The 27,322-nt window shown below is 42.6% G+C and overlaps 1 protein-coding gene across 9 annotated transcripts in view; it reads right to left on the bottom strand.

The window, feature by feature from the left end:
* Positions 1 to 27,322, bottom strand: part of R3HDM1 (R3H domain containing 1) — a 642,394-nt gene that overhangs the window by 477,685 nt on the left and 137,387 nt on the right. For 8 of the 9 annotated variants that reach the window (XM_069225061.1, XM_069225063.1, XM_069225066.1 and 5 more), the window contains 2 exons: positions 25,842 to 25,950; positions 13,390 to 13,468 (listed from right to left, as the gene is read on the bottom strand). In XM_069225061.1, coding sequence (XP_069081162.1) covers positions 13,390 to 13,468; positions 25,842 to 25,950 — 188 coding nt within the window. Of the gene's footprint in view, positions 1 to 13,389; positions 13,469 to 25,841; positions 25,951 to 27,322 lie in introns of those variants that run through there. The other variant, XM_069225069.1, reaches the window with a different exon arrangement.

Below are 27,322 nucleotides of genomic sequence, written 5' to 3'. Positions count from 1 at the left end.
TCTTCCCCTACTCCTTGGGAATTGACCCCCTCTATATCCCCTGAAACCTCCCCTTTGGAATGAACCCTGATATGGTGTGGTTCTTGTTTGTTGGCTGGTGGTGTCTGTGGGTTGGCCACGAAACCCCCCTCTAAATGGAGTTTTTCTAAAAGAGCCTCTGCTCTGCGGGGAGTAGAGTGCGCCCATGGCTTTGGCCGTGTCTGTGTCCTTTTTAAGTTTTTCAATGGCTGTGTCCACTTCAGGGCCAAAAAGTTGTTTCTCGTTGAAGGGCATATTAAGGACAGCCTGCTGGATTTCAGGTTTGAAGCCTGAAGTGCGGAGCCAAGCGTGTCTCCTTATGGTGACAGCAGTGTTGACTGTTCTCGCTGCAGTATCGGCTGCGTCCATTGAAGAGCGGATTTGATTGTTTGAGATCGTTTGTCCCTCTTCAACTATTTGCTGCGCCCTTTTTTGGTATTCCTGGGGAAGATGGTCTATGAGAAGTTGCATCTCATCCCAGTGTGCGCGGTCATATCGGCCCAGCAGCGCTTGAGAATTTGCGATGCGCCACTGGTTGGCTGCCTGTGATGCTACTCTTTTTCCTGCTGCATCAAATTTTCGGCTTTCTTTGTCCGGAGGTGGGGCGTCGCCAGATGTATGGGAATTTTCTCTTTTGCGAGCTGCCCCTACTACTACGGAGTCAGGTGGTAACTGCGAAGTAATAAACACTGGGTCTGTGGGTGGTGGTTTGTATTTCTTATCCACCCTTGGGGTGATGGCTCTTGATTTTACGGGCTCTTCAAAAATTTGTTTTGCGTGCCGTAACATCCCTGGTAGCATTGGGAGACATTGATATTGGCTATGTGTAGCCGAGAGGGTGTTAAATAAAAAATCATCCTCTATAGGATCGGAATGCAGTTGGACATTGTGGAATTCTGCTGCCCTAGCCACCAGTTGCGAGTATGAGGTACTGTCCTCTGGCGGTGACGGCTTTGTGGGGTATGAATCGGGATCATTGTCCGGCACTGGGGTGTCATATAGGTCCCAAGCGTCTTGATCCTGATTATCTTGACTTATAGTAGTTTGCGCTGGTGAGTGCATTTGTGGCGGTGTTTGTGCCGGCGATGCCTGTTGTGGTGGAGAGGGCGGAGGCGTGACTTTTTTAACTACTTTGGCTTGTGGTTGTGCGTCATCCTTGAGAAATCCGATCCTTCTTTTTCTCATTATTGGGGGAAGGGTTGATATCTTCCCTGTGTCTTGCTGGATGTACAGTCTCTTTTGTGTGTAGTCTGATTCTACACTTTGGAGCTCTTGTCCAAATCTGTGCATCTGGCCACTTATTCCTTGTTCCTCTGTGTAGGATGAAGGTGTGGAAATTTTCGGCGCCGAGAGAGAATCTTTTTTCGGCTTCGGCACCGACAGAATTTTTGTGGCTTTCGGCAGTGTGTCTCGGTGCCGATGTTTTTCGGTGCCGGCATCTTGTTTTTGCCTCTCGGAGCCGCTATCTCGGCTCCGAGGTTGCTCCATGGCGGTCCCTCGACCGGAGTCGGGTGTCTTCGCTATGGGCGTGCCCTTTTTCGGCGCCTTCGACGGCTCGCCGGTTTTATGGGTCGAGCCATGGCCTGTTGGCAGTGGCGTCCTCTGGGCTTTTGTCTTCTCGATGGTTTTTATTTTCGACGTCTTACTCACTGTTTGTCGTTGTTGTTCGACGTCGGAGTCTCCGGATTCTGATTCCGGAACCGAGAATGTTTCCTCTTAGTCGTCGAAACGTTGTTTTGTCGGCGTGGACGCCATTTGTAGACGCCTGGCTCTTCGGTCCCGGAGTGTTTTTCTGGACCGGAAGGCTCGACAGGCCTCACAGGTATCCTCCTTGTGCTCGGGGGACAAGCACAAGTTACAGACCAAGTGCTGATCTGTATAAGGATACTTACTGTGACATTTTGGGCAGAAACAGAACGGGGTCCGTTCCATCGGCTTCGATGTCGCACGCGGTCGGGCCGACCAGGCCCCGATGGGGGATCGAAGCTACCCCAAAGTCTTCCGATGATCGGTGTTGATGTACCTAACTATCCCGATACCGAACGGAACAATACCGACGCTTTCTTCCGAGATTCTGACTAACTTTCCGAACCGAAACACGGAGCGAAAAGGAATACGTCCGAACCCGACAGCGGAAAAAAACAATCTAAGATGGAGTCGACGCCCATGCGCAATGGAGCCGAAGAGGGAGGAGTCCTTCGGTCCCGTGACCAAAAAAGACTTCTTCGAAGAAAAACAACTTGTAATACTCCGAGCCCAACACCAGGCAGCGGACTGTGCTAAACATGTGTATCTGCAGCAACATATGCCATCGAACCTATATTTCAGGGAAAATGCAGGAGCAGCTTCAACTACAATGCTCGAATAGAATACCATGCATTCAAAATCACGACTGGGGGCACTGTATTAAGAAGATATATGGGGTACAACTATCATTAGTCAAATGCACATGAATAAAAAGAGCAGATGGGAAAGATGAAAAGGATCTTAATCAGGAAACCCATGCTAAACTGACTTAGTAGAGGGAAGAATGCTGTCCGCTAACTAAAATCCTCTGCTATCTAGATTAGGCTGTACTTGACCAGGAGAAAGAACTATGGAAACCAGCTGAGTAGATTGTTTCATTGTCTTGTAAAGCTTGAACAATTATAATGCAAAAAGGCTGGGGAACATGCAAGTGTTGCAAAAACATTTGGGTAAAGCCTAACAATGTTCTCCATCAAACAGCTGGATTAGAAGAACAGCTTACAGAACCCAAGATGAGGAAAGTTATTAATGAACTTAACACAGGCAAACAGATTGCAAACTGAAGTTCATAAGTTTATTGCTATATAGAGGCACCCACTCTCCTAACCGATAAGGTCTGCCAGCCAGGAAAGCTGCCCACATCCACAACGGTAACGCCAATTGTTTCTCTTTCAAAAAATGGCTTTAATCCTTGCAACAGGTCAGTGTATAAACTGCTTCCCATAATGGATGATGTATACAAGATACTCAGCAACGTCATAGCTAATGATATAGTGCTGATAATATCTCTCAGGTCAAAACAAGTTAGCTCCCGAAGGGAACACCTCACCAAATGTGTGTTGCCTCTCATGTGCCACAGTTTACCTGAGACAGCCCCCAAACAATTGGTGCTATCAGTGGACTTTGAAAAGGCCTTTGACATGGTTGATTGGCAGCCTTTGTTAGCAGTCTTACAACGGGTGGGGGTTACAGATTCACTAAAATGGATTAACCTTCTGTATGCTAAGCTGACTGCCAGAGCCTAGAACTTGTCAAGTGATATCTGAATCGTACATCATATAGAGGGGAACAAGACAGGGATGCCCTTCTCCCCCTCTGTCCCCCCTCTCCCCCTGATTTTCACTCCAGCCATATAGCCACTGGTGAGTAGATGAGATAGGGTGATATGTTGGTATAACAATGTTGGTGAAGACGAGGGCGTGACGAGCCAGCGCCGAAGATGGCTATATCTTAACGACTCTCCGCCCGCTCCTACCCCAAACCCCTGGAAATCCGACATTAATCCTACAGTGAGGGAACTAGCTGTGATAAGGTCGGGCGGACCCTTGGATCTGTACCGGGTCCGGCGACGCAGTGGAGGCGGTCGCAATGGTCTAGCGGTGGGCAGAGACGGGGAGCGACCCTCTGGCCTGGATGACTGCGGAGCCAGGGAGACAGCCCTGAGGCCGAATGACGTGAGCAGGTGCAGTGTGACATTTGGCCGTGGGGAGGACCGATAGAGGAGGTGAGCTGATCGGGGCTTCCGTGGGGCAGTGTGAAGGGAAGGCGGTGGGACCCGAAGAGGTGGCGGGCCCGGCCGAGAGTGTAAGGTTTTCTGCCTTGGTCCGGCCTCCCCTCCCCCGATCCCCCTGAAACGAGCCTCATTAAAACAATGGCCCCGGGAGGTCAGAGAAGAACAGCAGCACCCAGAGAGTGTCACGGGGCAGACGGCAGGCGAGGAGAAAACACAGGAGGGCAGCGAAGGCCACGAAAGTGGATGCCAGTGTGCAGGCGGGCGGAAGGGGTAAACAGCCATAGCGTGCGACGTGGGGCTGCAGATGCCCTGGGCGCAGGGACAGCCCAGAGGACACGGAGCCGGCCCGAATCACCATGGGGATATTCATGGATTCCAGGATGATAATATCAGATTCCGGGAGTCTCAGACCACTCCCCAGTCACAGTGACATTGCTGAGCACGGTGCGGACTACATACCTGCCCCTCAGAATAAGCGCTTGGCATCTTAAAGAACCGGAAATTAGGGAGTCACTAAAGACCGGGCCGGATATTTACTTTGAGAAAAACCTGGGTTCCTTGACCTCTGCCAGCATTTTATGGGAAGCATTTAAAAAGATCATAAGAGGATAGGCGCAGGCTTTAATGGGGGGAAAAGAATCGATCTTACATAGTCAAGAGTTGGAGTGAGAAATTATACTGCTGGAGTCAAGAGCGGAGTTGGACAAGATAGCAAACGCGTATGCATTCTGCATCGAAAACAGAGGGAACTAAGGGACTTTATGAGGGAGCAGCCTGCAGCTATGCGTTGGCCGTACAGCAGCACCTATCCGACGGTGACAAGGCCAACAAACTACTGGCGTGGCTAGAAAAGGAGAGACCGTGAGAGGTGGTGGGTGCTAAAAATAGAGGACAAAGAGGGGACGTTGTGGCAAGACAGTCCGTCCATCGCCAATATCTTTGCTAAGTACTATGAGCGACTGTACCAATCAGTCACCCACATGGGCGAGATCAAAAGCACAGAGCTACTGAGTGATATCCACTTTAACGAACTGGATGAAGAATCACGGGAGGCGCTGGAAATTTAACAGTAAAGGAGATAACACAAGCAATACAAGGGCTACAATCCGGGAAAGCCATGGGCCCAGACGGACTGCCCATAGAGATGTATAAAGCCATGGCTTCTATGTTAGCACCACACTTACGGGCCATGTTTCAAACAGCACTGCAGGATGGGATTCTTCCGGAGGACCAACGCATGGCTACCATTGTGGTGATAATAAGATGGGGAAGCCACAAACCAGATGCAGCTTGTATAGACCAATCTCCCTCCTGAATACGGAAACCAAGTTGTTGGCAAACAGGCTTCAGGCAGTAATAACGTCCCTGATCCACCCTGACTAATCTGGCTTTATGCCTCAGAGAGGAACGCGACTCAACCTTAGGAGGCTCTATTGTGTGCTGGCCATACCTCTTTGACACACTTCGAAAAATGGGATTCGGACCGGAGTTTAGCAGCTAGATGCACCTCTTCTACCGGTCACCACTGGGACGAGTAAGGGTGAATGGTACTGTTTCCTGGGTAGTTGCCTTATACAGGGTGGAAGAGGCAGGGTTGCCTCCTCTTACCTATGATGTTCGCCTTTGCTATAGAGCCCCTGGCGGCTTGGATCCGCCAAGACCCCCTGGTACGGGGTATCTCGGGTGTGGAGGTTGGGAGGAGCGCATTTCACTGTACACTGATGACAACTTACTATATCTTACAAGGCCCACCCGATCAGTTGATAGGGTGTTGAACATCTTCCAAATACTTGGTGATTAATCCGGTTATCGTATAAATTGGTCCAAATCAGTACTTTTCCCACCAACAGAGTGTCTGCTACACCTACCATGGCCTATAGAAATATCAGTGACGCAGGATAGCTTCAAAAGTAAGGGATGCATATTACAAGGGACTCCAAGAAATTTCTGGACGCAAATCTTTTCCCACAGATTGAGTGGCTTAAATCTGATGTCTCGCACAGGGGATCAATACCACTATCATTGATGGGCAAAGCATCCTTATTTAAAATGATGTCCCTCCCCCGCCTACTATATGCCCTACAAAATACGCCATACCAGATCCCACAGGCTATATTCCAGCAAGTAGACCATTACCTTAGACTTTTCCTTTGGGATGGGGGAACCCCACACATTGCGTAAATTATAAAGGGGTCTTTGAGGGGGGGGATTGCGCTCCTAGATGTCTCCAAGTACTACTGGGCCTCATATCTGGCAGTAATAAATGATTGGGTGTTTGCTGACAGGGGCAATCCCGCCTATCGTGTCGACAGATGTCAAATGGGAAAGAGGGGCTAATTAACAGTGCCATATAGGCGCAACGTAGAATGGACATGCTTGGTTCACACGTGGACAGGGGTGAGGGCTTGGAGGGAAGCCACGGGTGCCCTGGGGTCAAGAGGCATCTTAACAGATCAGACCTCGCTGTGGGATATGACCTCCTATGAGAGGTGGGTAGGCTGGGGGGCTTCAATAAATGGGAACTATTAGGCATCAAGCGATTGGACGACATCTGGAGAGACCGAGGATATATCCCCTTCAAAACCCTAGAAGAGGAATATGGAATGAAAAAAAGGAATACTATAAATATTTACAGTTGGGCCATGCCTTGAAGTGCCACATCAGGGAGGGGGAACAATTGACGGCTGTCACTCCCCTAGAAGACAGGCTCCTCACAGAACATATGGCAGAAAAAAACATCTCACTAATATACAGAAAACTTCTAAATAATGCCCCAGACACATTAGGTTCCCTCGGAGAAGCATGGATCAGGGATCTGGGTGAATTATTGGAGGAGGACTGGCATGAGGCACTGCAGAGCCCTAGGGAAATAGCTATCCGAGCCAGATTTAGGCTAGTTCACTAAAGCTCATTCATGGTGCGTACTGCTCCAGAACTCTTCTTCACAAAATTCACAAAGTTGACACACCTGTGTGCCTCCGGGGATGTAGGCAGCCGGGCACATTGTTTTTTCATACCCTATGAGCATGCCAGTAATCCAGATCTTTTGGGCAGAGGTCACAGCACGGATCAAACAGACCCTGGGAATTCAGCACCACATAACTGAGAAATGGATCCTACTACACATGACCGAAGAAGAGCAAATACCCAGATATGGCAGGATATCGGCGATGTTGGCATTTGGAGTGGCCAATCGAAACCTAGCGAGACTCTGGGGTCACGCAGCACCGCCAACAGTGCAGCAGTGGGAGTCTGACCTGGACTGGTGTCAAGGGGCGGAGAGGGTTGTGTATCAAACTGCCCAAAGAAGTGGGAAGAAATATGGGGATCCCGGATCTCAGCCAGGGGACACATGAGGCCAGAATCATCACTTATGAGCTTGCTGGGAGGGTACGGGGGATAGCCACTGATTACATAATATGTGATAAAGAACCAAGACCTGCCATAAAAGCGTCAAAAGCTGGTAAAACCTGAAGGGGTGGGTGTGAAGGATGTGCATAATATCTGCTATGCCTATGCTGAGCGGAACTGCTGTGGTAATACTATTGTATTGTACCTTGAGCTGAGTTAAATTAAAAGATTTAAAAAAAGAAAAACAATGTTGGCAAAGACACGCATAGTATCCTTCTATGCAGATGATGCACTGCTGTACCTTATGGATGCTGCAGCAGAACTGGAACTGGCCAAGCAAGAGGGAGGTTTGCGGACACATAAGAACTGTGTGTTAGTGGGCAGAACTATTCTAAGGCCTATACAGAGTGCACTGCCTTTCCCCACTAATCTGGACACATTCAAGTGTGAACGACAAACATCCTAGTACTTAGGGGACCAAGTTTCCAGGAGATGCAAAATATTGCACAGGGAAACATAAGAAAAACAATTATAGACCCAAGGAATCTATTGAATTCAGGACAAGGTTGCTGGTCACATTTGCGGGCAGAATAACTTAAAAAAAAATGTTTAATGTTCCTGCAATTTTTATATGGCTTTAGTAATTTGACATTATCAATGCTAATGAAATGGATGGCTTGCCACTGTCGCTGATCTGGGAGACTGACCAGCAAGCAGTGGCACTACGTGGGATAAGGCTCCCCATGCTAGAAAATAAGCTGGGTGCCTCTATTACACAGCTGTTTAAGTACAATGGGTGGCCAATTGGTTTGTGGACCATATATATATATAAGGAGACATAATTAGTGACAAATGAACTCCCTTTGCCTTAAATTTTGCAGTCAGGAGGACACAGATTTTTATCAAACAGTGTGGGACCGCCCAATGACTGATGACCATTAGGTCATGATCACACACTTTAGAAGAAAGAGGGAAAAAAAAACAGAGTAGAACTGGGACCCAATACACTGGCAGCGTGTTACTTGGGACTAAATCTCACGACAAGCTCTGTAGTGGATCTGTGGTACTGGTATGCTTATCCTGCTACTTGAGATGGATGTGTAGGATGCGGTTTCAGGACGTCCCTGGCACTTAGGGTGGGAGATTGGACTGGCTTAAAAGGTAAAATACTGCACTACACACCTGAGGCCCTGGTCTGATGACCTAAAGCTCAATAGTCACCAGAGGGCCCCAGACGGTTGATCAACGTGAGGTAAGATGGTGGGTCGATGATGTACGTCAACCATGCATGGAGTAGTTCCATTACCCAAAACTAGAATAAAACAAGCCAAAAATCCTAAAACAACACTTACTGCGGCTAATTTACAAACAAAGATAAAATAGAATATGAAACACTTGCAGGCAGGCATGGTGCTAACTACGAAGGCAGAGGGCAGCACCAAAGCTGGAAGCTGATGGTCTCAGGGGTCAATGGACCAATGTGGTCTGCACAGCTAGTAGCAACAGGCAGCACTTTAAGAATAATTTTAGGCTACAGCACTTTTTTTTTTTTTTAAACATTCACCACTGGTAATGTGCCTAATGGTCCAGTTCTTCTGGAATTTTCTATGGTTTCTCCAAACCTTCTACCCAAGAATCCCACCCAGCCTGTTGATGGATGTTCATGGCAACTCAGACCAGTTAGTCCTGGGGCAGACGCTCCACTTTGAGTGAAGGTTTAACAGAGATGATAGAGCATCCTTCTCCTTTTGGAAAGGACTTCAGAGCTCATCAGAAAAGTGTGGTTGCACGCCATGTTTAAGCAGTATACCTCCACTTGGCACAGACAGTTCAGTTGCTGTTTAGGATGACATTTGGGTCTCATGTGGACTGAACTTTATGCCTTCGTGGTTTGTCTGAATTGTTTAAACATGCGTTGGCTTATTGTAAAATCAATTCTTGCAGCTCAGAGATCTCATCAAGTCATGAACCTTTCAATGGGATATCAATTGGCGACTATCCACTCATTTGCAGACTCCTTACATGTATTAGGTTATTGTTTCCCCTAGAAACCAGGTACTCTAGCCTGTGGGATGTTATTGTGGTCTTGCGCCTGTTGAAATCATGAGAGGAGGTTGTTTTTTGTTTTAAATCGAGAACGGTGTTAACAAGTAAGTCTGCCATGCTTTTATGCTTGGTTTCATGTAATGAAAAAAAAAAAATTGTCACATGTCAGAGCGTTGGATGCATTCTCTAAAGTGTCAGGCCATGCCAGACCATATTACATTATGACAGGCCATAATATATTATACAATTACCTACCATACCACACAATGGTAGGCCATACAATTCTATACAGGACCAGGCATACCATACTATACATCACAGGGCATACCACACTATACATCACAGGGCATACCACACTATACATCACAGGGCATACTACACTATACAATAACAGGCCAGACCATACCTCACCATTCCATACAAAGCAATGACAGACTATACCATACCAAACAGCAACAGGACATACCACACCATAGTATACAGTGACATACCATACTATACTATTCAATGACAGACCATGCCAGGCCTCTTAAATTCACATACAACATATCTGGTATGAGGGTTGTCCATCACAAGCACTATACAGCCAAAAAAAGACAGCCATCACCATATGAAAAGGCATAGAATAAATTAAGAGATCTGTCACACATTGCTGGACAATTGGAAGACTTAAATATAGTCCACTCTGCAGGTCCCAAATATGTGTACAATCTGACTGCTTTTTTATATCTCACAAAGACACACAGATAGGGATGATAATTAAAATGCCCATCCCAGAGAATCTCTCCACTTCTCTCTATCTCCAACCATGCCAGCTCAGGACCACAACTATAGACATAATTTCAGATAGGATAACCCAGTGAATGTACCAGCTACTCTGACTACATCGCATGAAATACCATAAAAGGTGCTGAAGAGCTGTTCAAAGCAACCAGCATACTGAAAATCATAAAACTGTGGGTTGGTCTCTCAGACTTCACCAACGAGCGTGCTGCGTCACATAACATGATAACTGCACCTTGATGGTCATCACACTACATAAAAGCACTTCTCACATAGAATAAAAACAAAGCCAACATCCGTCCAAACACATGCCCTACACAGTGTACTACTCATGTAGGCAAGAATTTCATTCCTGCCACATAGGGGTAGAAATCTCTATGTAAATGCTGCAATACAATACTATACAGTGACAGGCCATACCATTCCATACCATACAATAACACACCATACCATACCATACGATGACACGCCATACCACAGTCATACCATAATATGAAACTACATGTTTGTCTGCCATTGTCGATGATGACGAAGGACATCACGCTGAGGAGGTTGACTGGGTACAGTGTGTCCGGCTGCGGCTGATCAGTCCGATGCAGGCTCATACAAGTGGTCTGTTGTGATGGTTGGCAAAGTGTTGGCTATGGATTTGGGCAGCTCACGCTTCTTCTGCGTGTCTGCAGTCCTGCTCTGCTCGTAGGGGTTTGCGACTTTGCTGATGCAGCTTTGCCAGACGGGCGGTCTTGCGCTATGGTTTTCGGGAGTCCAGGTCAATGCCAAAGCTCTTCAGAGAGACTTTCAGCAAGCAAGTCCTTGAAGTGCCTTTTCTGCCCACCTTGTGTGCATTTGTCTTCCGCCAGTTAACCACAGAACAGTCTCTTGGGGAGGCGTGTGTCTGGCATACGTACAAGGTGGTCTGCCCACCTGATGTGAGCTCTCAAGGTGGTGGAGATACTTGGCAGACCAGCTTGAGAGAGAACATCTGTGTCTGGAACTTTGTCCTGCCAGGTAATTTTCAGCAGCCTTCCTAAGCAGTTAGTGTAGAAATGATTCAGCTTTTTGGCCTGGCACTCGCACACAGTCCATGTCTCACAGGAATACAGTAGTGTGGGCAGTATGACTGCCTTATACATCTACAGCTTTGTGGACAGTTTGACACCTCTACTCTCCCACACTGACTCCCGCAAGCATACCATAACATAAATTGACATGCCATACTATACAATGATAGGCCATGCGATATCCTGCTATAAGATGGGCCAGACGCAGCATATTATTACTGGTCATCCCATAACATGCAATAACAGATCATATACTTTATCATGCTATACCATGTCAAACTATAACATAACAGCTCATATCATAATTTTACAATATTATAATACCATACAATACAGTGACATGCCATGCCATACCGTGCAATGACAGGCCATACCATACAAGCACTTTTTTTTTTTTTCTTTCTTTAAAACTTCCAGCCATGGTGCTTTACAACATGGTTAAAAACAAAGACATTGGTAAAGCCAATAGATTTTGAATAGCCAAGAGCTTTTGGGCTTTGTCAATGCTTATTTCAACTACTTTTTAAAATGCTACAGCAAACAAACCATTTATCAAGGCTGGATTTGTCTAACTACTTCATGAGAAGAAGGGAACACAATGCATTTTTCAGTTGTTGACTTGTGTAAGCAATCTAAAAATTCACTGACAAAAGAACTTCTTGCTGTCTGACAGGGGAGCTAAAAGCAGGGGTAACATCCAATTTAAGTGGAGCACACAACAACAGGAGGTGTCCGCTACATTGGAACTGGGGGAAATTCATGCAGAATTGAAAAGGATGAAATTCCAACTACAAAAACAAGAAACACAGATGCAGCCATCGTAAACTGGGACTCTAATATATGATTCAGTGCAGCAAGTGAGACACACTATAGAAGGGCCTGCAGCACTCATCCCTCACCAAGAGGTGCGCATTGACAGATAAATAGCATGGTCAATATTACCAGTGATCCAAGTTCTTGAAACCTGGAGACTAACACAGACATTTTTCCGTTTCTATTTGCCACATAATGTCTACCCTTAACACACCCAACTGGTCAAACAACTTGTGCAACTCAGGTCCTGAACTGAAGAGGCCTTTCAAAGCGTCCTTTATTCCAGGCATGCGTACTTCCACCATGGAAATGTTTTGTTATGCAGCCTACTTTCAGATGTACTGGACACACCTGGATGAGGTGAGGCCACCTTGCTAAAAATGACTGCAGTATCGTCTGCCATAATCAGCACTGTTTTTCTTGTAAAAAAAATCCTGACATGCTCTCAGTGCATATTTGACCACCTGCAGCTCCAGCATTATTGATGGGTACCCTTTTTTTTAGTCTATTTCAAGGTGCTCTGGTTAATCATGAGCCTAAGAGTGCTCAACAATCTTTCAGTTAAGGATCTATGACCATCATGACTAAGGATTCAGAGAGCAGAATGGGATGCTCGATGTTAGAGGATGATTGGTATACCAGCCAACATACCTTTTACTATACTGATTAACTAGACCGCATCCCGATAGTCTCCAGACGCCTGCATCTCATCTGTGAAGCAGTTTTGTTGGTATTCTGTATAACCAATCATTTGCCCCTAGAAGATATACACTCTAAGGTGCACCACCACCAGTTGTGTTGTACCTTCAGCAAGGTGCACCTGCTCCTATTCCTACAGCTGACAAAGCTGTTTCTCAGGTTCCTCACTGCCCTCCTAACACTTCTATTGCATCTGATGTACAGGAGGCAGATAACAGAGCTGCTGCTGAACTGCTGGGCATCCCTAGAGGTCGAAAGTTATCACATGTAGGCAAACTTCTAAGATGATAATGGGGGAAGGACCAGCAAAAACGCACACACTAAATAGTTTTAGCAGTAGGCTAGATAGGCATATGCTCAATATGAGGAGCATTATAGCATATTTTACTGGAAAGCAGAGCTTAAACGCAGGTGCATCCCTATTCAGCCTCTGCATTGATTCAAGTATCACATTTGACAGACTACAGGCTCCAACAATTTAAGTCACCTAACCTACACTTTTCTGGTGAATACTTACTGTTCATCTACATAAAATACCAAATGTGTATTTGCTCTGCACATGTGCTTTGGCACTTAATTGTGCAAAAAGGACAATACTGCATTTTAAAACGTTCACCCTTCTACTTGTTAACAGGACTCATTTTTATTTTATTTTTTAACACAAGTGTTTTCTTTACGTCGAGTTCAAAGCAAAATATAGCACTGTATCATTTAAATATCATTTACTGTACCTTGATTCCAAAAGGCTATCAACAAAAACACCATGAACACAATTATCTAAAACTTCACCTAACGTGAGATACAAAAAAAGTTTTAACACTTAAACATTGAAAGCATCAAAACATACTTGCTTTTTACCTGAGATTAGTTTTTAACGCGTTCACTAAAAATTCGTGTAAATCTATTCCTGTTGAATCTGTGTATTCTTGGCTGGAATCTTAAAAGAAAAATAAAAATTTTACTGAAAGTAAACAGTACTACTGATTGTCACCAAAGTCTTACTGTAAATGTAACCATCCACCTCCCACAAATACTTGAACGAAATTCCATTGCCAAAGCTAACCTGTACAATGAATTTGAATATGTATATGTACAGCCTCTTTTTTATCAAGGTTTCCACAATTAAAGAGTGATCAGAATGAGTACCTCATGTATGTAGCATATGAGAGTGAGTTAAGGTGCTGTTTCTTTCTGAATCGTCACTATTTAAATATTTCATAGAATTCCTAGTTTATTTTCTCATGAACTATTCGGGTCTCTAGGGGGCCACCAATAGGAGTCACCTATGTGTCAACACAGATTGTATGGGCAGGGTCCTGTTGAATTAAATCAGTGTGGGATACTGGACTCCACAGCTAGATGGAGGTTAGACCTTTGATTGCTGATTGTCTTTTTAGGTCTAGCGTGCAAGCGCTTTGACCTGTTGTAAGTACTGTGGGCTTTTAACCACACCCATCTTATACCTACCACTTTCATTCGCTCCTGGGCTTGCCATTCAAAAATCACTTTATGTCATTGGTAAATGCTTTACGTTTGACCTGCCTCAAGGCTGTTTTGGTCGCACCTTGCACCCTGTTACATGGATTATTTCACAATTGCCGATATACGTCAGGGTGGGCGAACCTTTTTTTTTTTCTTGTGTCTCTCCCCTTCGTGCTGCATGGTGGCCATGGTGCTCACAGCACGTACAGGCACAACAGCATAAACTCGATGGGTTGAACAGGAGTGCTGGTCACATTGTTCACAGTTACTTAATCAAAGTAATTTCTTGAGGTTCTCTCCTTTAAAAAATTAAATATGGTAAATGCTTTACATAAAGCAGAAATCCTCAAAACGAAAGCGGCTCTCCTGGCATAGCCGGAGAGCCAATACTACATTATTCACTGCACTCCGGAAATTGACCCATAATGCTTTGCAGGACATTACTTTTACAAAACATTTTTGCTCATAACACCACCAAAACTTTCAGAACAATGTGCTCTTTTGGTCTACATCATCTCTGGGTCCCCACGCTAGGTTAGTAGGAACACCAAAATAATAACCCCTTCTACCATTCCATGTCTTTTTAAGCCTCCTCATGGATGGAATTTTAGTTTTACAGCTGGGAATATCTTGTGTTTTAAGGGCATTGTTTGTAATATCAGTGCAACAGGCCTGCTACCTCTGAAAATGTGTAATGCATTATGCCCTCTAGGGGTTAAATATATGGTTACACTGCTTTTTTTATTGCCATGTTCTTTTTGTGAGGTGATGCCCTCTAGGGGCTATCAATATAGTTACATGACCATGTTTCTTACAACAGCTATTTTCATTGGGTATCCTCTAGGGGCTGCTATAAGCATTACAGTCATATCAACATACTAAAACATTTGTGGCACGGAATCCTGCCCTATAAGGCTTTGCAGGCCATTACTTTTACAAAACATTTTTGCTCATAACTCGGCCTGTGGTGGGCCTAATGTCATTGCAATAGGCCTGCTAGCCTTGAAAATGTGTAATTCACTATGCTCTCCAGGGGCTAAATATATGGTTACACTGCATTACTTTCTCCCTTTCTTTTTTCACGTGGATATGCGCTCTAAGGGCTAACTGTATGGTTACATGACCATGTTTGTTACAAATGATATTTTTGTTACAGTGCCCTCTAGGGGCTATTTTGAGCATTACAGTCTAATTCCAAATGTTTATTTCTGATAAAGGTTTATATGATAATTGTATGTCTTTCAATAATTTCTCATTACAATTATGACCATGATTCAGGCCAACTTAACATCCTTATTACACTATGACTGTTTTAACACTCTTGATATGTTTGGGTGACCCTTCCAGTTTATTTCTCCTCTGTGGCTGTCCTGTTTATTTTTGGGGAGAGGTTAGCCAGCCAGCAACTCTGATGAAAGTGGTATTCTATTGGAATTGGCATGGCAGATTTAAATTAGGATGCTAAATGGCAACATTTTCATTTTGTGCTGCAGATGGAGAAAGAAGTTAAAAGGAAGTGCTTTAGTTATATGCAGGGCCACTGGAATTAAATGGCAGGAAAAGACCAAATTATGAGGCAGGGTTGACCAATTTATGGGGCTAGAAAAGTCCAGTTATGAATTTACAATGCCAATAGCTCTAACTCAAGCAAATGCGAGACCTATTGCATTGCAAATGCTTGTTTTAGTATGGATCCCAAGTTGCAGATGTGCCATTGTAAAAAGCTGCTGTCTTGTGGAAATTTATTGGATGATTCAAGTGAATGAAGCCTAATACAATGCTTGCCCGAACCTTTGCCAACTTGCCCTCAATTCACCCAAAGTGTTTTATAGATGACTCAGTGTTCATGAATAGCACTAGGACCAAGTGCAGTGCCTTCAGGGTAAGGATGATTTGAACCTGTTCAGTCTCGAACAGACTCCAGGTCCTTGATTTTGGCTTATTAATTACTTACACATGTTTTTGAATTACTCAACAAAGTAAATCCTGGAACAACCAATCCAAAGGTTTTGACGGAGCATGCACTTAATTTTGCTTAAATGTTCTGTTGGAGCACTCCGAAAACTATGTTTTTTGGAAAACTCTAATTTGCGAACAACGTCATTTATATAGTATGGAGTCATATTTTCAAGAGGCAAAGAACCCTACTGCAACTGTGTTGTTGCTAGATATGTGGAAGGGGCCTTTCCTATGAGATACGCTCTATAGATTCTTAAGTTTGCCACTCCATGAACAGTAGAACACTGTAAAAAATAAAAGGTGAAGCTACAGAGCACATTTCAGGGACATATCTAAAAATGAGTACTTTGGATTAACAGTCTTAAAATAATAGACCCCAATGGACAGAATTTTTCAGCAGTAGAGATGGTGATAGATCAATGCACTGAATGGCGGTTGGATAGGGCCAGATCGGAAAATGGGCATGCAGTACCCACGTGTGCTGATCACCTGTAGTTTTTTTTGCACAGAGTGAACATTTAACTAACCAGTGCTCCTTTGGAGGGTAAATGGCTTAAGATAGCCTAGGGCGTTTAGCAAAGCAACAATATAATACAGCCATATAATCCAGTGGTAAGTGGAATGCAAACCAATATATTTGCCTATTTTTAACGACATATAGTCATAGTACAGTCTGATTGATAAAAATAAACTGACTATGAGTGTGTTTTACACCATGAAGGTGCTTGAAAAGGGAACCCTCGGAGGTGTAGTTACCTTCCAAAACACATATGGTCTAGTGACTGAGATGGCACTTTTAGAATCTGGCTTCTAAGCTGTTCTCTTGCACTTGACTAAAAATATTGCGATTCTCACCAAATCGCTAAATTACCTGTGTGTAAAGTTGTAATTATTTTTCAGGTCTAAAGCAACTGTAATTATTTCAAATGCATAGTCAAAATTGTAAAATACAAGGTGTGAATCTCTATTTGATCTATACAATCAAACTATTCCACACCCTCATATAGGTGCAGCACTCGTTGCCACCAAACTAGATTTGTTACATCGAAATATCAATATATCACTCAAGATGATTAGATCACCAATATCACTTGTAAATAATGTAGTTTCACAGCTCAGCGGGATGAACACCAATACAAGAACCCCCATGTCCAAAGTTTAAATCCTGCTCGGAGTTTATCAGCTTTTAATAATTTCGAGGGAAGTGTTAACAAGTAACTCCAGAATAAGCGACAGGCACGGATGTTGTAATGGGCAGGAAATTAATTTAGGGAAAAAGATCTACCCCCTGCGGTGCCTTTATCTGTGCATCACAGTATACAGTGTTCCTGTGCGTCTCTACACCCGTCTCACTCACCCGCGAGGTCTGGATACCAATCCCACAGGGAAGATAAACAATTTAGATTGGTTGCAGTAGTAGAAACCTGCAACAAAGCCAAAGAGAAAAAAAACGCTTATCTGTTGTCACAGTCGGGCCTTGTGACCATCGCAAACGGCAGTGACTCACTGTTTCTGTGGGATTATTGGTACTGAGGTGGCCTGGCATATGATGGATTCTGCTCAACCTTAAAAAACTTCCCAGACAAAGGCATGCGAGAACTGCGTTTTATCAAATTTAAGTGAAGACTCTGCAAGTAAGTACACCATTTGACCCACTTTTTTCCATTTTCATCCTGGGAGTACTCGCCACAAAACCCACGTGGAAGGCGGGTTCGCACACTTAACTTATTGCAATGCATCACACCAGCCTTTGAAAGTGTCCAAGAACACAATAGGAGGCCCAAGAGTTGGTAGAGGTGCTGCTACTTGTGTAAGCGGGAGACGCCAGTGGTAGAAGTGGGCAGCAGCCTCCTAAAATACATTTTTGACACCCGCATTAATTTTTGTTTTTTTTCCATTTTTTTGTTTTTACAAACTATTCACCAATCCCACTGCCAGCAGGGCATGGCTGCCAAATCTCCAAACACTGTAAGCAGGAAAAGCAAACAGTTAATTTTTATTTTTTATTTTTTTTTCTTCTTTTTTTAAAGCAGTGCATTTGTGTTTCATTTTCTTCATCCTGGGGAAAAAAGTTTTTGGAAAAATGCACGAGTTGACGTTTCCCCACTTCCCTTAAACACCGATTCTGTCACAATATTTTTACGTGTAGCGTCCCAGTTGTACTACCTGGATCATCACAAAATGTCTGGCAAGATTATGAGATATTTATGATAACAATTAATTACTGCAAACCCTTGGTCTTCAACAGAAAGGTCAAGCTTTCCACCAAAGAATCCTCAGCATAACGCTTTACATATCATGGATACATATCAGTAAACTTTCTATGCAACACATCTTTTTTTGGTTGATTCAAGTTTTGGAGGAGCTGGTAAAGGGTCAGATCCTAAGGTGACATTATGACAGGTTTAAACTTCACACTGAAGACAAGGAACTCAAAATGTCTTAAAGTGTCGTAAAAAAATCATGGCGGTCCTCTCGCAGGGCCTCTCCATGATGGTTTGCCGGGGACGCCTTAAATCTATTTCACTACTACATCTTTGCTATGTATAAAGTGAAGAATCTGAGGTTAGCTAGAATATCCACTAGAAGGAGGTACTGAAGGTAAGTAACTTGTTCTTCACAGTTTCTTTAACACCCCTGAATGAAAGCATATACTGCCTCAATATAGCCCGCTAAATTTGCTGCCCTCTTAGAAATTCATCATTTAGGTAGCAGAGTCAAGGGGTACTCAAAAGAAACCGTGAAAAACAAGTTACTCACCTTCAGTATCTCTTCCTGGGGGATTTTCTATCTAACTGCAGATTGTTCACCTTATAATACCCCAGAGGAGCCAGGACTGATCAGGAAACCTTTCTTCAGCCGTGCTCCAGTGTGTCACAAGGTGGCGCTGTGTAGCTCAGAGCTGGCTTTGTATGCCCTGAAAGTGACAGAGCGGAACCACATATATGTGCCACCCCCAACAAGCTGACATCAGTTTATTTTTCCCTTTTTATGCCCTCAAATTTAGAGGGTGAATAAAGGTTGGTACCTGTGTGCTGAATATTAATTTGGGATGTTAAATGAGATTAGAGGGAGTATCCACAAGAAAAGCATTACCAAAGGTAAGTAACTAGTTCTTCTGATGGATACTTGGAACCACAGACATACCCCATTAGAACAGAGACCAAGCAGTATCTCTCCAGGTAGTTGGTGTGTAGAATGGACGCAGAACAACAAGTCCTGCAGGATCAAGTGGGCAAAATGTCCTTTCCGCCAAACATGGCTGTCAAAGCAGTAGTCGTCTGTGAATGTATTTAGACATAGACCTCTTCGCAACTCAGGGGAATGTGAAATGCCATAGCTTTGCATCCAGGTATCCAAACCAACAATCAAAAGGGAATGTCCAAGTGATAGCCTGGTCATGGAAACTTATATAGACTTTTCCTCCAATCCTACTTTAGCTCTTGGTGCTAGAGGGATGCAGACAACCGTGATCCTAATCCTGACAGCACCCCAATAAGCCAGACAAACATGGTTCGCAGATTTGGAAGAATAGGCACAAGTTAGAGTTATGAAACTGCAAGTGCATCAGGATCTGTTAACTTCCATGTTCAGCTTAGCTGCATGGCTCCAGACTCAAAGTTTGGTCATCCATATTTATATGTAAGAACTATGGAGGATCTCAAAGAAGCAAGAAGGCATTCCAGAAGAAAGTGGTTACAAAGACTGAAAATGGTGGGTTCCTGTTTGATAAGAAACTATCTTTGGCATACCAAGTGAATTCAGTGGTGCCTTCCTCTGACAATCAAACGAAGGTCCTCAAAAAGAAACACAATTATTACTTACTGTAGGAGTAGTTTGGAAACTTGAATTGTTTTCTGGTTTCACATACTGTGCGTTATTCCACAATCTAGTGGTTGAATCTGAAATTACTTCTTGTAGTTTTTTTTGTGGGCATCGTCAAGAAGTTGACCTTTTGGTGCTGTTTCCCTCCTTGGATGAGCAAAAAGAGGGCAGCAGAGCCTCATGTGCATGTATGCCATCTTCAAATTCTTCTTTCCCTTTCATGATCCCCTACTGAAGATTTGGCTTCCACTTTTTTTCCATTGATGTACCTCCACTCTAGTGGAAATTTATGATCTTTTCCAAGAGACGTGTTAGGTAACGTTTGAGTCCAGGAACTTTTTCACGCTGCAAATCTATTCCTACAGTAAAGTAACCATTTTGTTTTACAGTGTGAATCTTTTCTGGATTCACAAGTTGTGAACTGATTCAGTAGTAGTATTCCACATGTCAAGAGATTGAGTTGAAAAGAGTTTGTTTTTTGCAAACAGATGTTTTAGTACCTTTTGTCCACTGTGTGACTCCTTCATAACTTGAATGTCCACACAGAAGGAGTTGGCGAACATGTGCAACAAATTCCATGCAGCCACATGCAGGTGCATTTTTCATGACTAACCTCAAGAATTTCTTGGGTACATTGTTCAAAAGCATGTGCGAGTTTTTGAGGTTTATAGTTTCAAGATAGCTTCAACTTCACAAGCATAGAATGAAGTCCTGCAGCGCTGTGATCTTGAATCTTTGCATCTTGAATAACCTATTCAAACTCAATAGGTCAAGAATCTCTAAAACTTCTTGCCCCTGGTCTATCACACTTGTCAACTTTGGAAGGAACAGACTCTACGTTTGTAAGGGAAGTAGTATCCCAAGCAGGAAACAGGAATCTGAATGCTCTGCTTCCAAGTGGGGCAAATAAGTGTCCTTCACCCAGTACACTGCATATTGCAAGATCATTTTGGCGGAGACTGAGGTGATTCCTTCAAAGGGTCTGTATCACCACCTTCCTCTGGTGAGATGGTTAATACAGGTAGGTAGCTGTGACAACAACTGAAAGATGCTGCAGAGTTCTCAACTAGTCAGTGTAGGAAGTCTACAAAAAGAATACTTGTTCAACAACTGGTGTTACCACAGTATACGCTCCTGCTACCTGAAAGGGTAATGATAGTGTTACTCAAAAACATAACAACCACTAAATCATGAAACAATAAAATGTAACTCTATAACACTCAAACAATGTTTCTATAACACTGTTTGAGGATAAATAACCAGAAAAGTCTGTCTTTAAGTCCAAGGTTATGTGATATATTTTCATTGTCTTTGTGTTTATAGCCTTCGAACCAAGTACATTATCAGCCAACACATTTTTCGTCCCCAATGGGCTTTTCAAGGCTGTGTGTATGAAAATATGAAAACAGAGTGAGATCAACCGGACTTGTTCATTTCATTCATGAGTTAAACAGATTGCCTGCGGTCGATGGTACAAGCAGATTTGAGTGAATCAGAGAGAGACCGCAATAGCAGCTCCTTACACATGCAAAGTACCACAGCACCATTAGAACAATACTTGACAGGACAGTGAAAATATAAGGACAAATACTATACTGTGGGTATAGGCCGTTTATCTGTGATAAAACACCAGTGTTCTGGGGCAATAAATGAACTAAGACCATGAAATGTGCACCAGATAGAAAAGGAAGTGTGACCCAAACAGAACAAAACATCCTATAAAGCATACTAAACCAGTGAAGAATAGAAAACAAGAAGCTAACTGTCACCTAAAATAATTAGTTCGAAATGGCAAATGGTTCACAACATTTTAGAACATGATTAGGTCCAAAAGAATTTAGCGGATACTGAAAAGGGAAAATAAATAAGTTTCTTTAGTTGGTAACCCTCGTGAGGAGGACTCACCGAGTGAGTACAAACTGAACTGCTTTTAGAAGAATAACAAATAGATGAAGTAAGATGATATAGATGTCAGAATGTGAGTTTATTCTGGCTGATCTGTAATGAAAACATGATGGGGTAGGGGATTTCTTAATAATTAACTATTAATTGTTGATGGAAAAGAGTAATGTGGCGTACTGGAGTGCTGGATTCTTACTAATCACACATGTAGTCATCCACATCTGTTTATCATCACTATTATCATGCTATAAACTAAAAGGAGGAGTATTTAATATATTAATACTAAAATACCCCCAACATTCCAGGTAAAATGTTATGTAAAAACTCACTTGCAATGAAGTGGTGTTGCTATTCAGTGATGGGGGATACAAGCGTAGAGAGCCTTGATAAGCTGTACAATGATTTAGTCTTCAACAAAATTGCTGATTTAAGACTTGTTGTTGAAATGAGTATTGTGCCAGCAATTGTTCTGATAAAACCCACTCCACACAATCACGGTGGGGTACAGACGGTGAAGCAGTAGCCTCATTTGACTATACCCATTCACCTGGCACGAAAATAAGTTCCATGAGTTGAGTAAATGTGCATCACTCGTCTTATTTCAATCTGTTTCAAACAAAGCAACATTGGGATTACATTTCTTTGAGAACTCTAAACTAAAAAATTCAGAATTACAAACAAGAGGATTTGTAAGCCCATCTAGTTCGAGACTTGCATTTTTTATACAATGCATATGTAACAGAGCACACCAGCCCCCTTATTTAAGTCTTTTGTTACAATAGTTAGAAAAGGTTGTTAAAAAAAGCTATGTTTGTGCTCACACCATTAACATACTTTAAATAGAAGAAAGATTATCCAAAACTTTAAATAAGACCTTAGTGGTAAGAGTTAAGTGATGTTATTGAAAGACACAAGGCTTTGTTTGCTAATGCTCCCGCCCTTCTACATAGTTTGAATGAGAGAAAATATTCTTAGAGCTTACCTCTGTTCTGTCCTTCCTAGGGTGAGTTGCTGTGACAATCGTGCCATCTCTCTACTATTGTCTGCATTTTCTCAAAATGTTCCTGCTCATACGCACCCTCCTGTCGTTCCTTGTACTGAAATAACTCTTCTTGTTCTTCTTGAGATTCAACAGTGTTAACAGAGGAACAAGTTCCATTTGCACCTCTTCCATGGTTCCTCCTTCTGATACTTCAGAGGAATTCTGTATGCCTTCAAGAAATTTTCAAACTCCCTCTTCAGTCTCATGAAAGCATCCATTTCGACCTTGAAATGCTGCATTTTCCTTTTGGTGTCAAGGGCTTTCTATCTGATCTCTAAGCTTTCCTTCTCACGGTCGAACCCTCCATTTCTTTACAGCCCTCCCTCCAATGCTCTTGATCACCTTTCACAGTGGAGGCCAGTTCCAAGCTCTTACAGTTAACGGTGTCCTTCAACTTCAACCTGTGATATTCTTTAGATTTTGGCTTGCACTCAACTGCTGTTGGTTTTACCGTTAAGGTAACCTCTGAGGATGTCAAGTTAGTGTGTCTCCGCTTGGTCCCAAATACACCCCTGTGGGCTTCTGGCACCTTTTGGAGCTCTTTAGCATCTTTTCTCTCTCCAATCTGACAATTTCCACAACATCTGAGACTTTTCCTTGTGCAAGCTCTGTTTCCTTTGAGTTTTCCTAATCACATGAGGTCCTTAAGCGAAGAGGGTGCCTGTCTGTCCCATTGTGTAATGCACACTTACAACTTTATTTCTCCCTGGTTTTCAAGGTACTGGAAACCCTGACCATGAATCACACCCTTCCGAGCTGTAATCCTCAGCAAACAGAGGTTGTTGATTCATGACTATTTCCCTAGGTAAACTGGTGGAGGACAGAATTTTAAAGGGGGCGCCATGCAAACCCATTTTTTATTCTCAGACCTATGTGGTTGATTTCTTCTCTCAAAAAAGCCAGTTGATCTTCAGGGTTTTCCTAGATTTTTTTTCCTTCTCCAGAGCTCTCTGCTGTGCTTCTAGAATCAAATCCAGGAAAGAATTTGAAGGTGGCATCTATACTGAGGGGCTTTGAGGATGTGTGTCTGGCCTCCTTCCAGTGACTTGCTTATACCTCAGAACTTTCAGGTCCAGGAGGCAGGGGTAGGCCTGTTGTCTACTTTTGTTTAGGGGAAGATGTAATACCAAGGTTTGCCTTTTAGTGTCAACTAGAGCGAGCTGAGACTTCGAAAATAGTGTTTTGGGCACTTTTCAAATTTAGTAAATTTCACCATGCTTCTGAATTGTACTGTATGCTTTACTGGCTCTTGCTAGGAGAGCATATTTTTGTTTTAATAAAGCTATTTTTATTGATATTTAAATGCAAGATGTGGCAAAGTACATGACACATTAACACTGCTAAAATCATGGAAGATTTAGCATCATGGGCACACAATATACAGGATGTATACACTCTTCAGCCATACAGTATATGAAGGTGATCCAACTAAGTCACCCAAATATTGCAACCTATAACTTAGTGCCTCCTATTGAGCACATCAATCCATGCCCCTCAACTACTCATTCATCTATTCCTGAACTCCAATTTTTCGCATTATTCCTCTTAGCAACAAGAGCATATAATCTTAACAAGGCCCCTTCTCCATGCACTGATCCCCCCTGGTCTCTCAAACAAAGTAGTACATCATCCCCAGGACCAATGTCTTAGGTGAGAGGTCAATCGGCTTCCACAGTACTAAAGATAATTCAGACCTGAAGTTTTCCCAGTATTTTTGAATGTTTTGGAAACTCCATTTTATGAGAAAGAAGCCCCCTATTCCCATGTAGACCACTTCACATTTGGATGTCGCCCATCTTCCTTAGCCTTCTTGTGTAAAGTAAATTATGTGTAGTTAGTTGATCTTTATTAAACACAGCCTAGCAGGAATGGCCAACAACGAACCCCTTCAGTCATCATCTAATGGGCTAAGTTCCCAACCCACACACCCCCTCAGCACTCCCAGTCTATCTGGGGAGTTTGAGATGAGGGATCAGTATATTCTTGTAACTTCACCACTGTCTAGTCGCTTATGATCAGTTTGGTTCCTAGTGGGTTGACTTGCAGGACACTTTGTGCCGGACATCAATAGGCCTCAAGCATATGCAGTAGTTGAAAAAATATAAAACATCTGACTTATGGAGTTAAACTGGCCCCCTTTCAAAACATCCAAAAAAACCAAGACCGTACACATTTCCAAAATCCTTCTAGTTGGGCAGACTAAGCAAGCAGGGTCTTTCACAAAATGGAGATTCAAGTGAGGTTACCTTCCTATCCCTTCTAGCTAACAGCCATGTACCAATAACTCCAGCAGACCCCAAATTCATGGGTAACCCTTCTGGGAGAAGGAGCTCCATAAGGAAGGTCCACTATTTTGGCATCCCACTAAAGAAAATGGTCAAGTCCTACCGAAGCCAAAAGAGCCATTCAGTCACATTAACCAACCAGAAAGCTGAATAGTAAAGACATATTTTCTCTGTTCCAAGCCCTCTCTCGCATACCAATCATGTACATGTACAAACCCAACTGGCAGCTGTGCATTTGATTTTTTTTTAAAAAGCTGTGCAGGTATGCAGATACCTGATTGAAGAACTGTTGAGAAATCTTGTGTGTATTGTTTTAAGCACAATGAATGTTGGTGAATAGGTTTATTTTATACAACACTACTCAGCTCAGTATGTTAATGGTTTACCTGGTCAAGTCCTGAATCCCACTGGGGTACCTTATTAAGTTCTGGGTGCCATTTTGCCTCTGCTTCAATTTGAATCCCTAAATATTTGAAATTGTTGGTCGGATTGGACTGCCAGCTGGATGAGGAGCAGCTGAAATGCATGAGTGGAGAAAAGATCGACTTGCCCACGTTCGCTAACAGACCGGATGCCTCTCCCAACAGGTCTAAAATCTACACTACCACGCCTGGTCAATTGAGCGTATAGCATGAAATGAAGAATACTGTCCACATATAACCAAGAGTGGGGTGCTTCTGGCAGAAAATCCTCCATTTATTGAAATATTAAGCAAGCTATGCTAATTTACTTGAATAACAAGAACTAAAATGAAGTTGGGACATGAGAAACAAAAAGCATAAAATACAGTAAGAGCAAGAATGTTCAATGCAAACCTCGTGATAAACTTTTTCGGGGTTGCTTTTCAGTGACCTTTTCATTTTCATCTTTTACGAGCTTCTCTTCTTTTTCAAATGACTGTGTTAACTGAATCTGAATGGTTTCCTGCCGAGAAAAACATAAGGAAAGCAAGCTCATCTGTCAAAGTAGCAAACAGAATTTGTCTACAGCCATTGTCACTCTAAAAATGTTTAAACTCCTAACAGATCAATTTGGCATACTTTATGTTTATATATTCTGTATCACTTCGTTCATAGTTAGTTGAACATGAAAGTAATCAACAAAATTTAAAGTGAATACATAGAGCATTATATCCATTATCACTTTCAAAAACGTACTGTGCATGTCAAATTTAAAATCTGACATAATAAAATGGCTCAGAATAATAAGTAAGACCATGTTCAATATAATGCATTTCATTTTTCTGTAGCACAGTCTAATAAGTAAATACGTTTTTAAAATAAAAAGGCTATCCACCAAGGTGTAGAAAAAGAGTGCACTTACTACTGCTTGTATCATCCTTGCGGGTGTGTAACTGCAGAACATGCATTGCAAAGGGATTAAACTGTATTTACCACTGTGGTACTGATTAACATAAAATGATGCCCTGCATTTTACGCCATTTTAATTGTATAAATGAATACCAAAATAACAAGCAGTGTACAAGATGAGGTCTATGTACAATCTGCTAGTTGTAATTTGGTGGTTGCTGCCTGACCAGATACTAAAACAGTTATTAGAATAATCCTGTAATTACAATAGGAACTATCTTACCTATGTTTCTTCAATATGGACATCTGTTTATGTAAATCAAGCATTAAGCACATACATGAACTATTGCAAGTAATATGTTTGACACAATGGTTTATGCAACATCATAAAGACTTCCTTTTTATTAAAGTTTATTAAGAAAAGTTTCAATATCAAAGACTAGTTACATGTAAGTTGCATTATGACAGGCAGTCAGCAAAAAGATACATTATGATACAGCCGAACATCACTAATACTTGTGAAAGGAAGTAATCCGCGAAGCATCAACTGCAAGGCATTTTCTCAGTGAATACTGGGTAGCATTAGTAGTATTCCAAGGCCCTGGACACTACTGCAATCCATCTTTATTGACCAAGTACTTCTTAAGGATTCCTGCTAGTCACTCCAACTGTAGCTTTGTCAAGCAGTCATGGTTTACTCTAGGTTATGTGTGGACAACGTAGGAATGGGATAAAAGTAATCACACAATAAATAAAAAAAATGTTTTTAAAAGAGCAGTTCCTTATTTACAAAAGGAAAAATCAAGGCAGTAAAAGTACAACATTTTAATAAAGCCAAAAAAAAACACTAGCACTTTCGGTTAGTGAGATACAACCCAAAAAAAAGCTATTCTAGTTAACACATATTTAGGTCCTCCAATTAACTCAACATTGGAGCTAACAGACAATGTCAGTCTATGGGAAGAGAATACAAAGGTTAAATATCT

Source organism: Pleurodeles waltl, chromosome 3_1 (genome assembly GCF_031143425.1).
Source record: "Pleurodeles waltl isolate 20211129_DDA chromosome 3_1, aPleWal1.hap1.20221129, whole genome shotgun sequence".
In the NCBI taxonomy this organism is placed as follows: domain Eukaryota; kingdom Metazoa; phylum Chordata; class Amphibia; order Caudata; family Salamandridae; genus Pleurodeles; species Pleurodeles waltl.
This window is presented reverse-complemented; position numbering and strand designations above follow the sequence as displayed.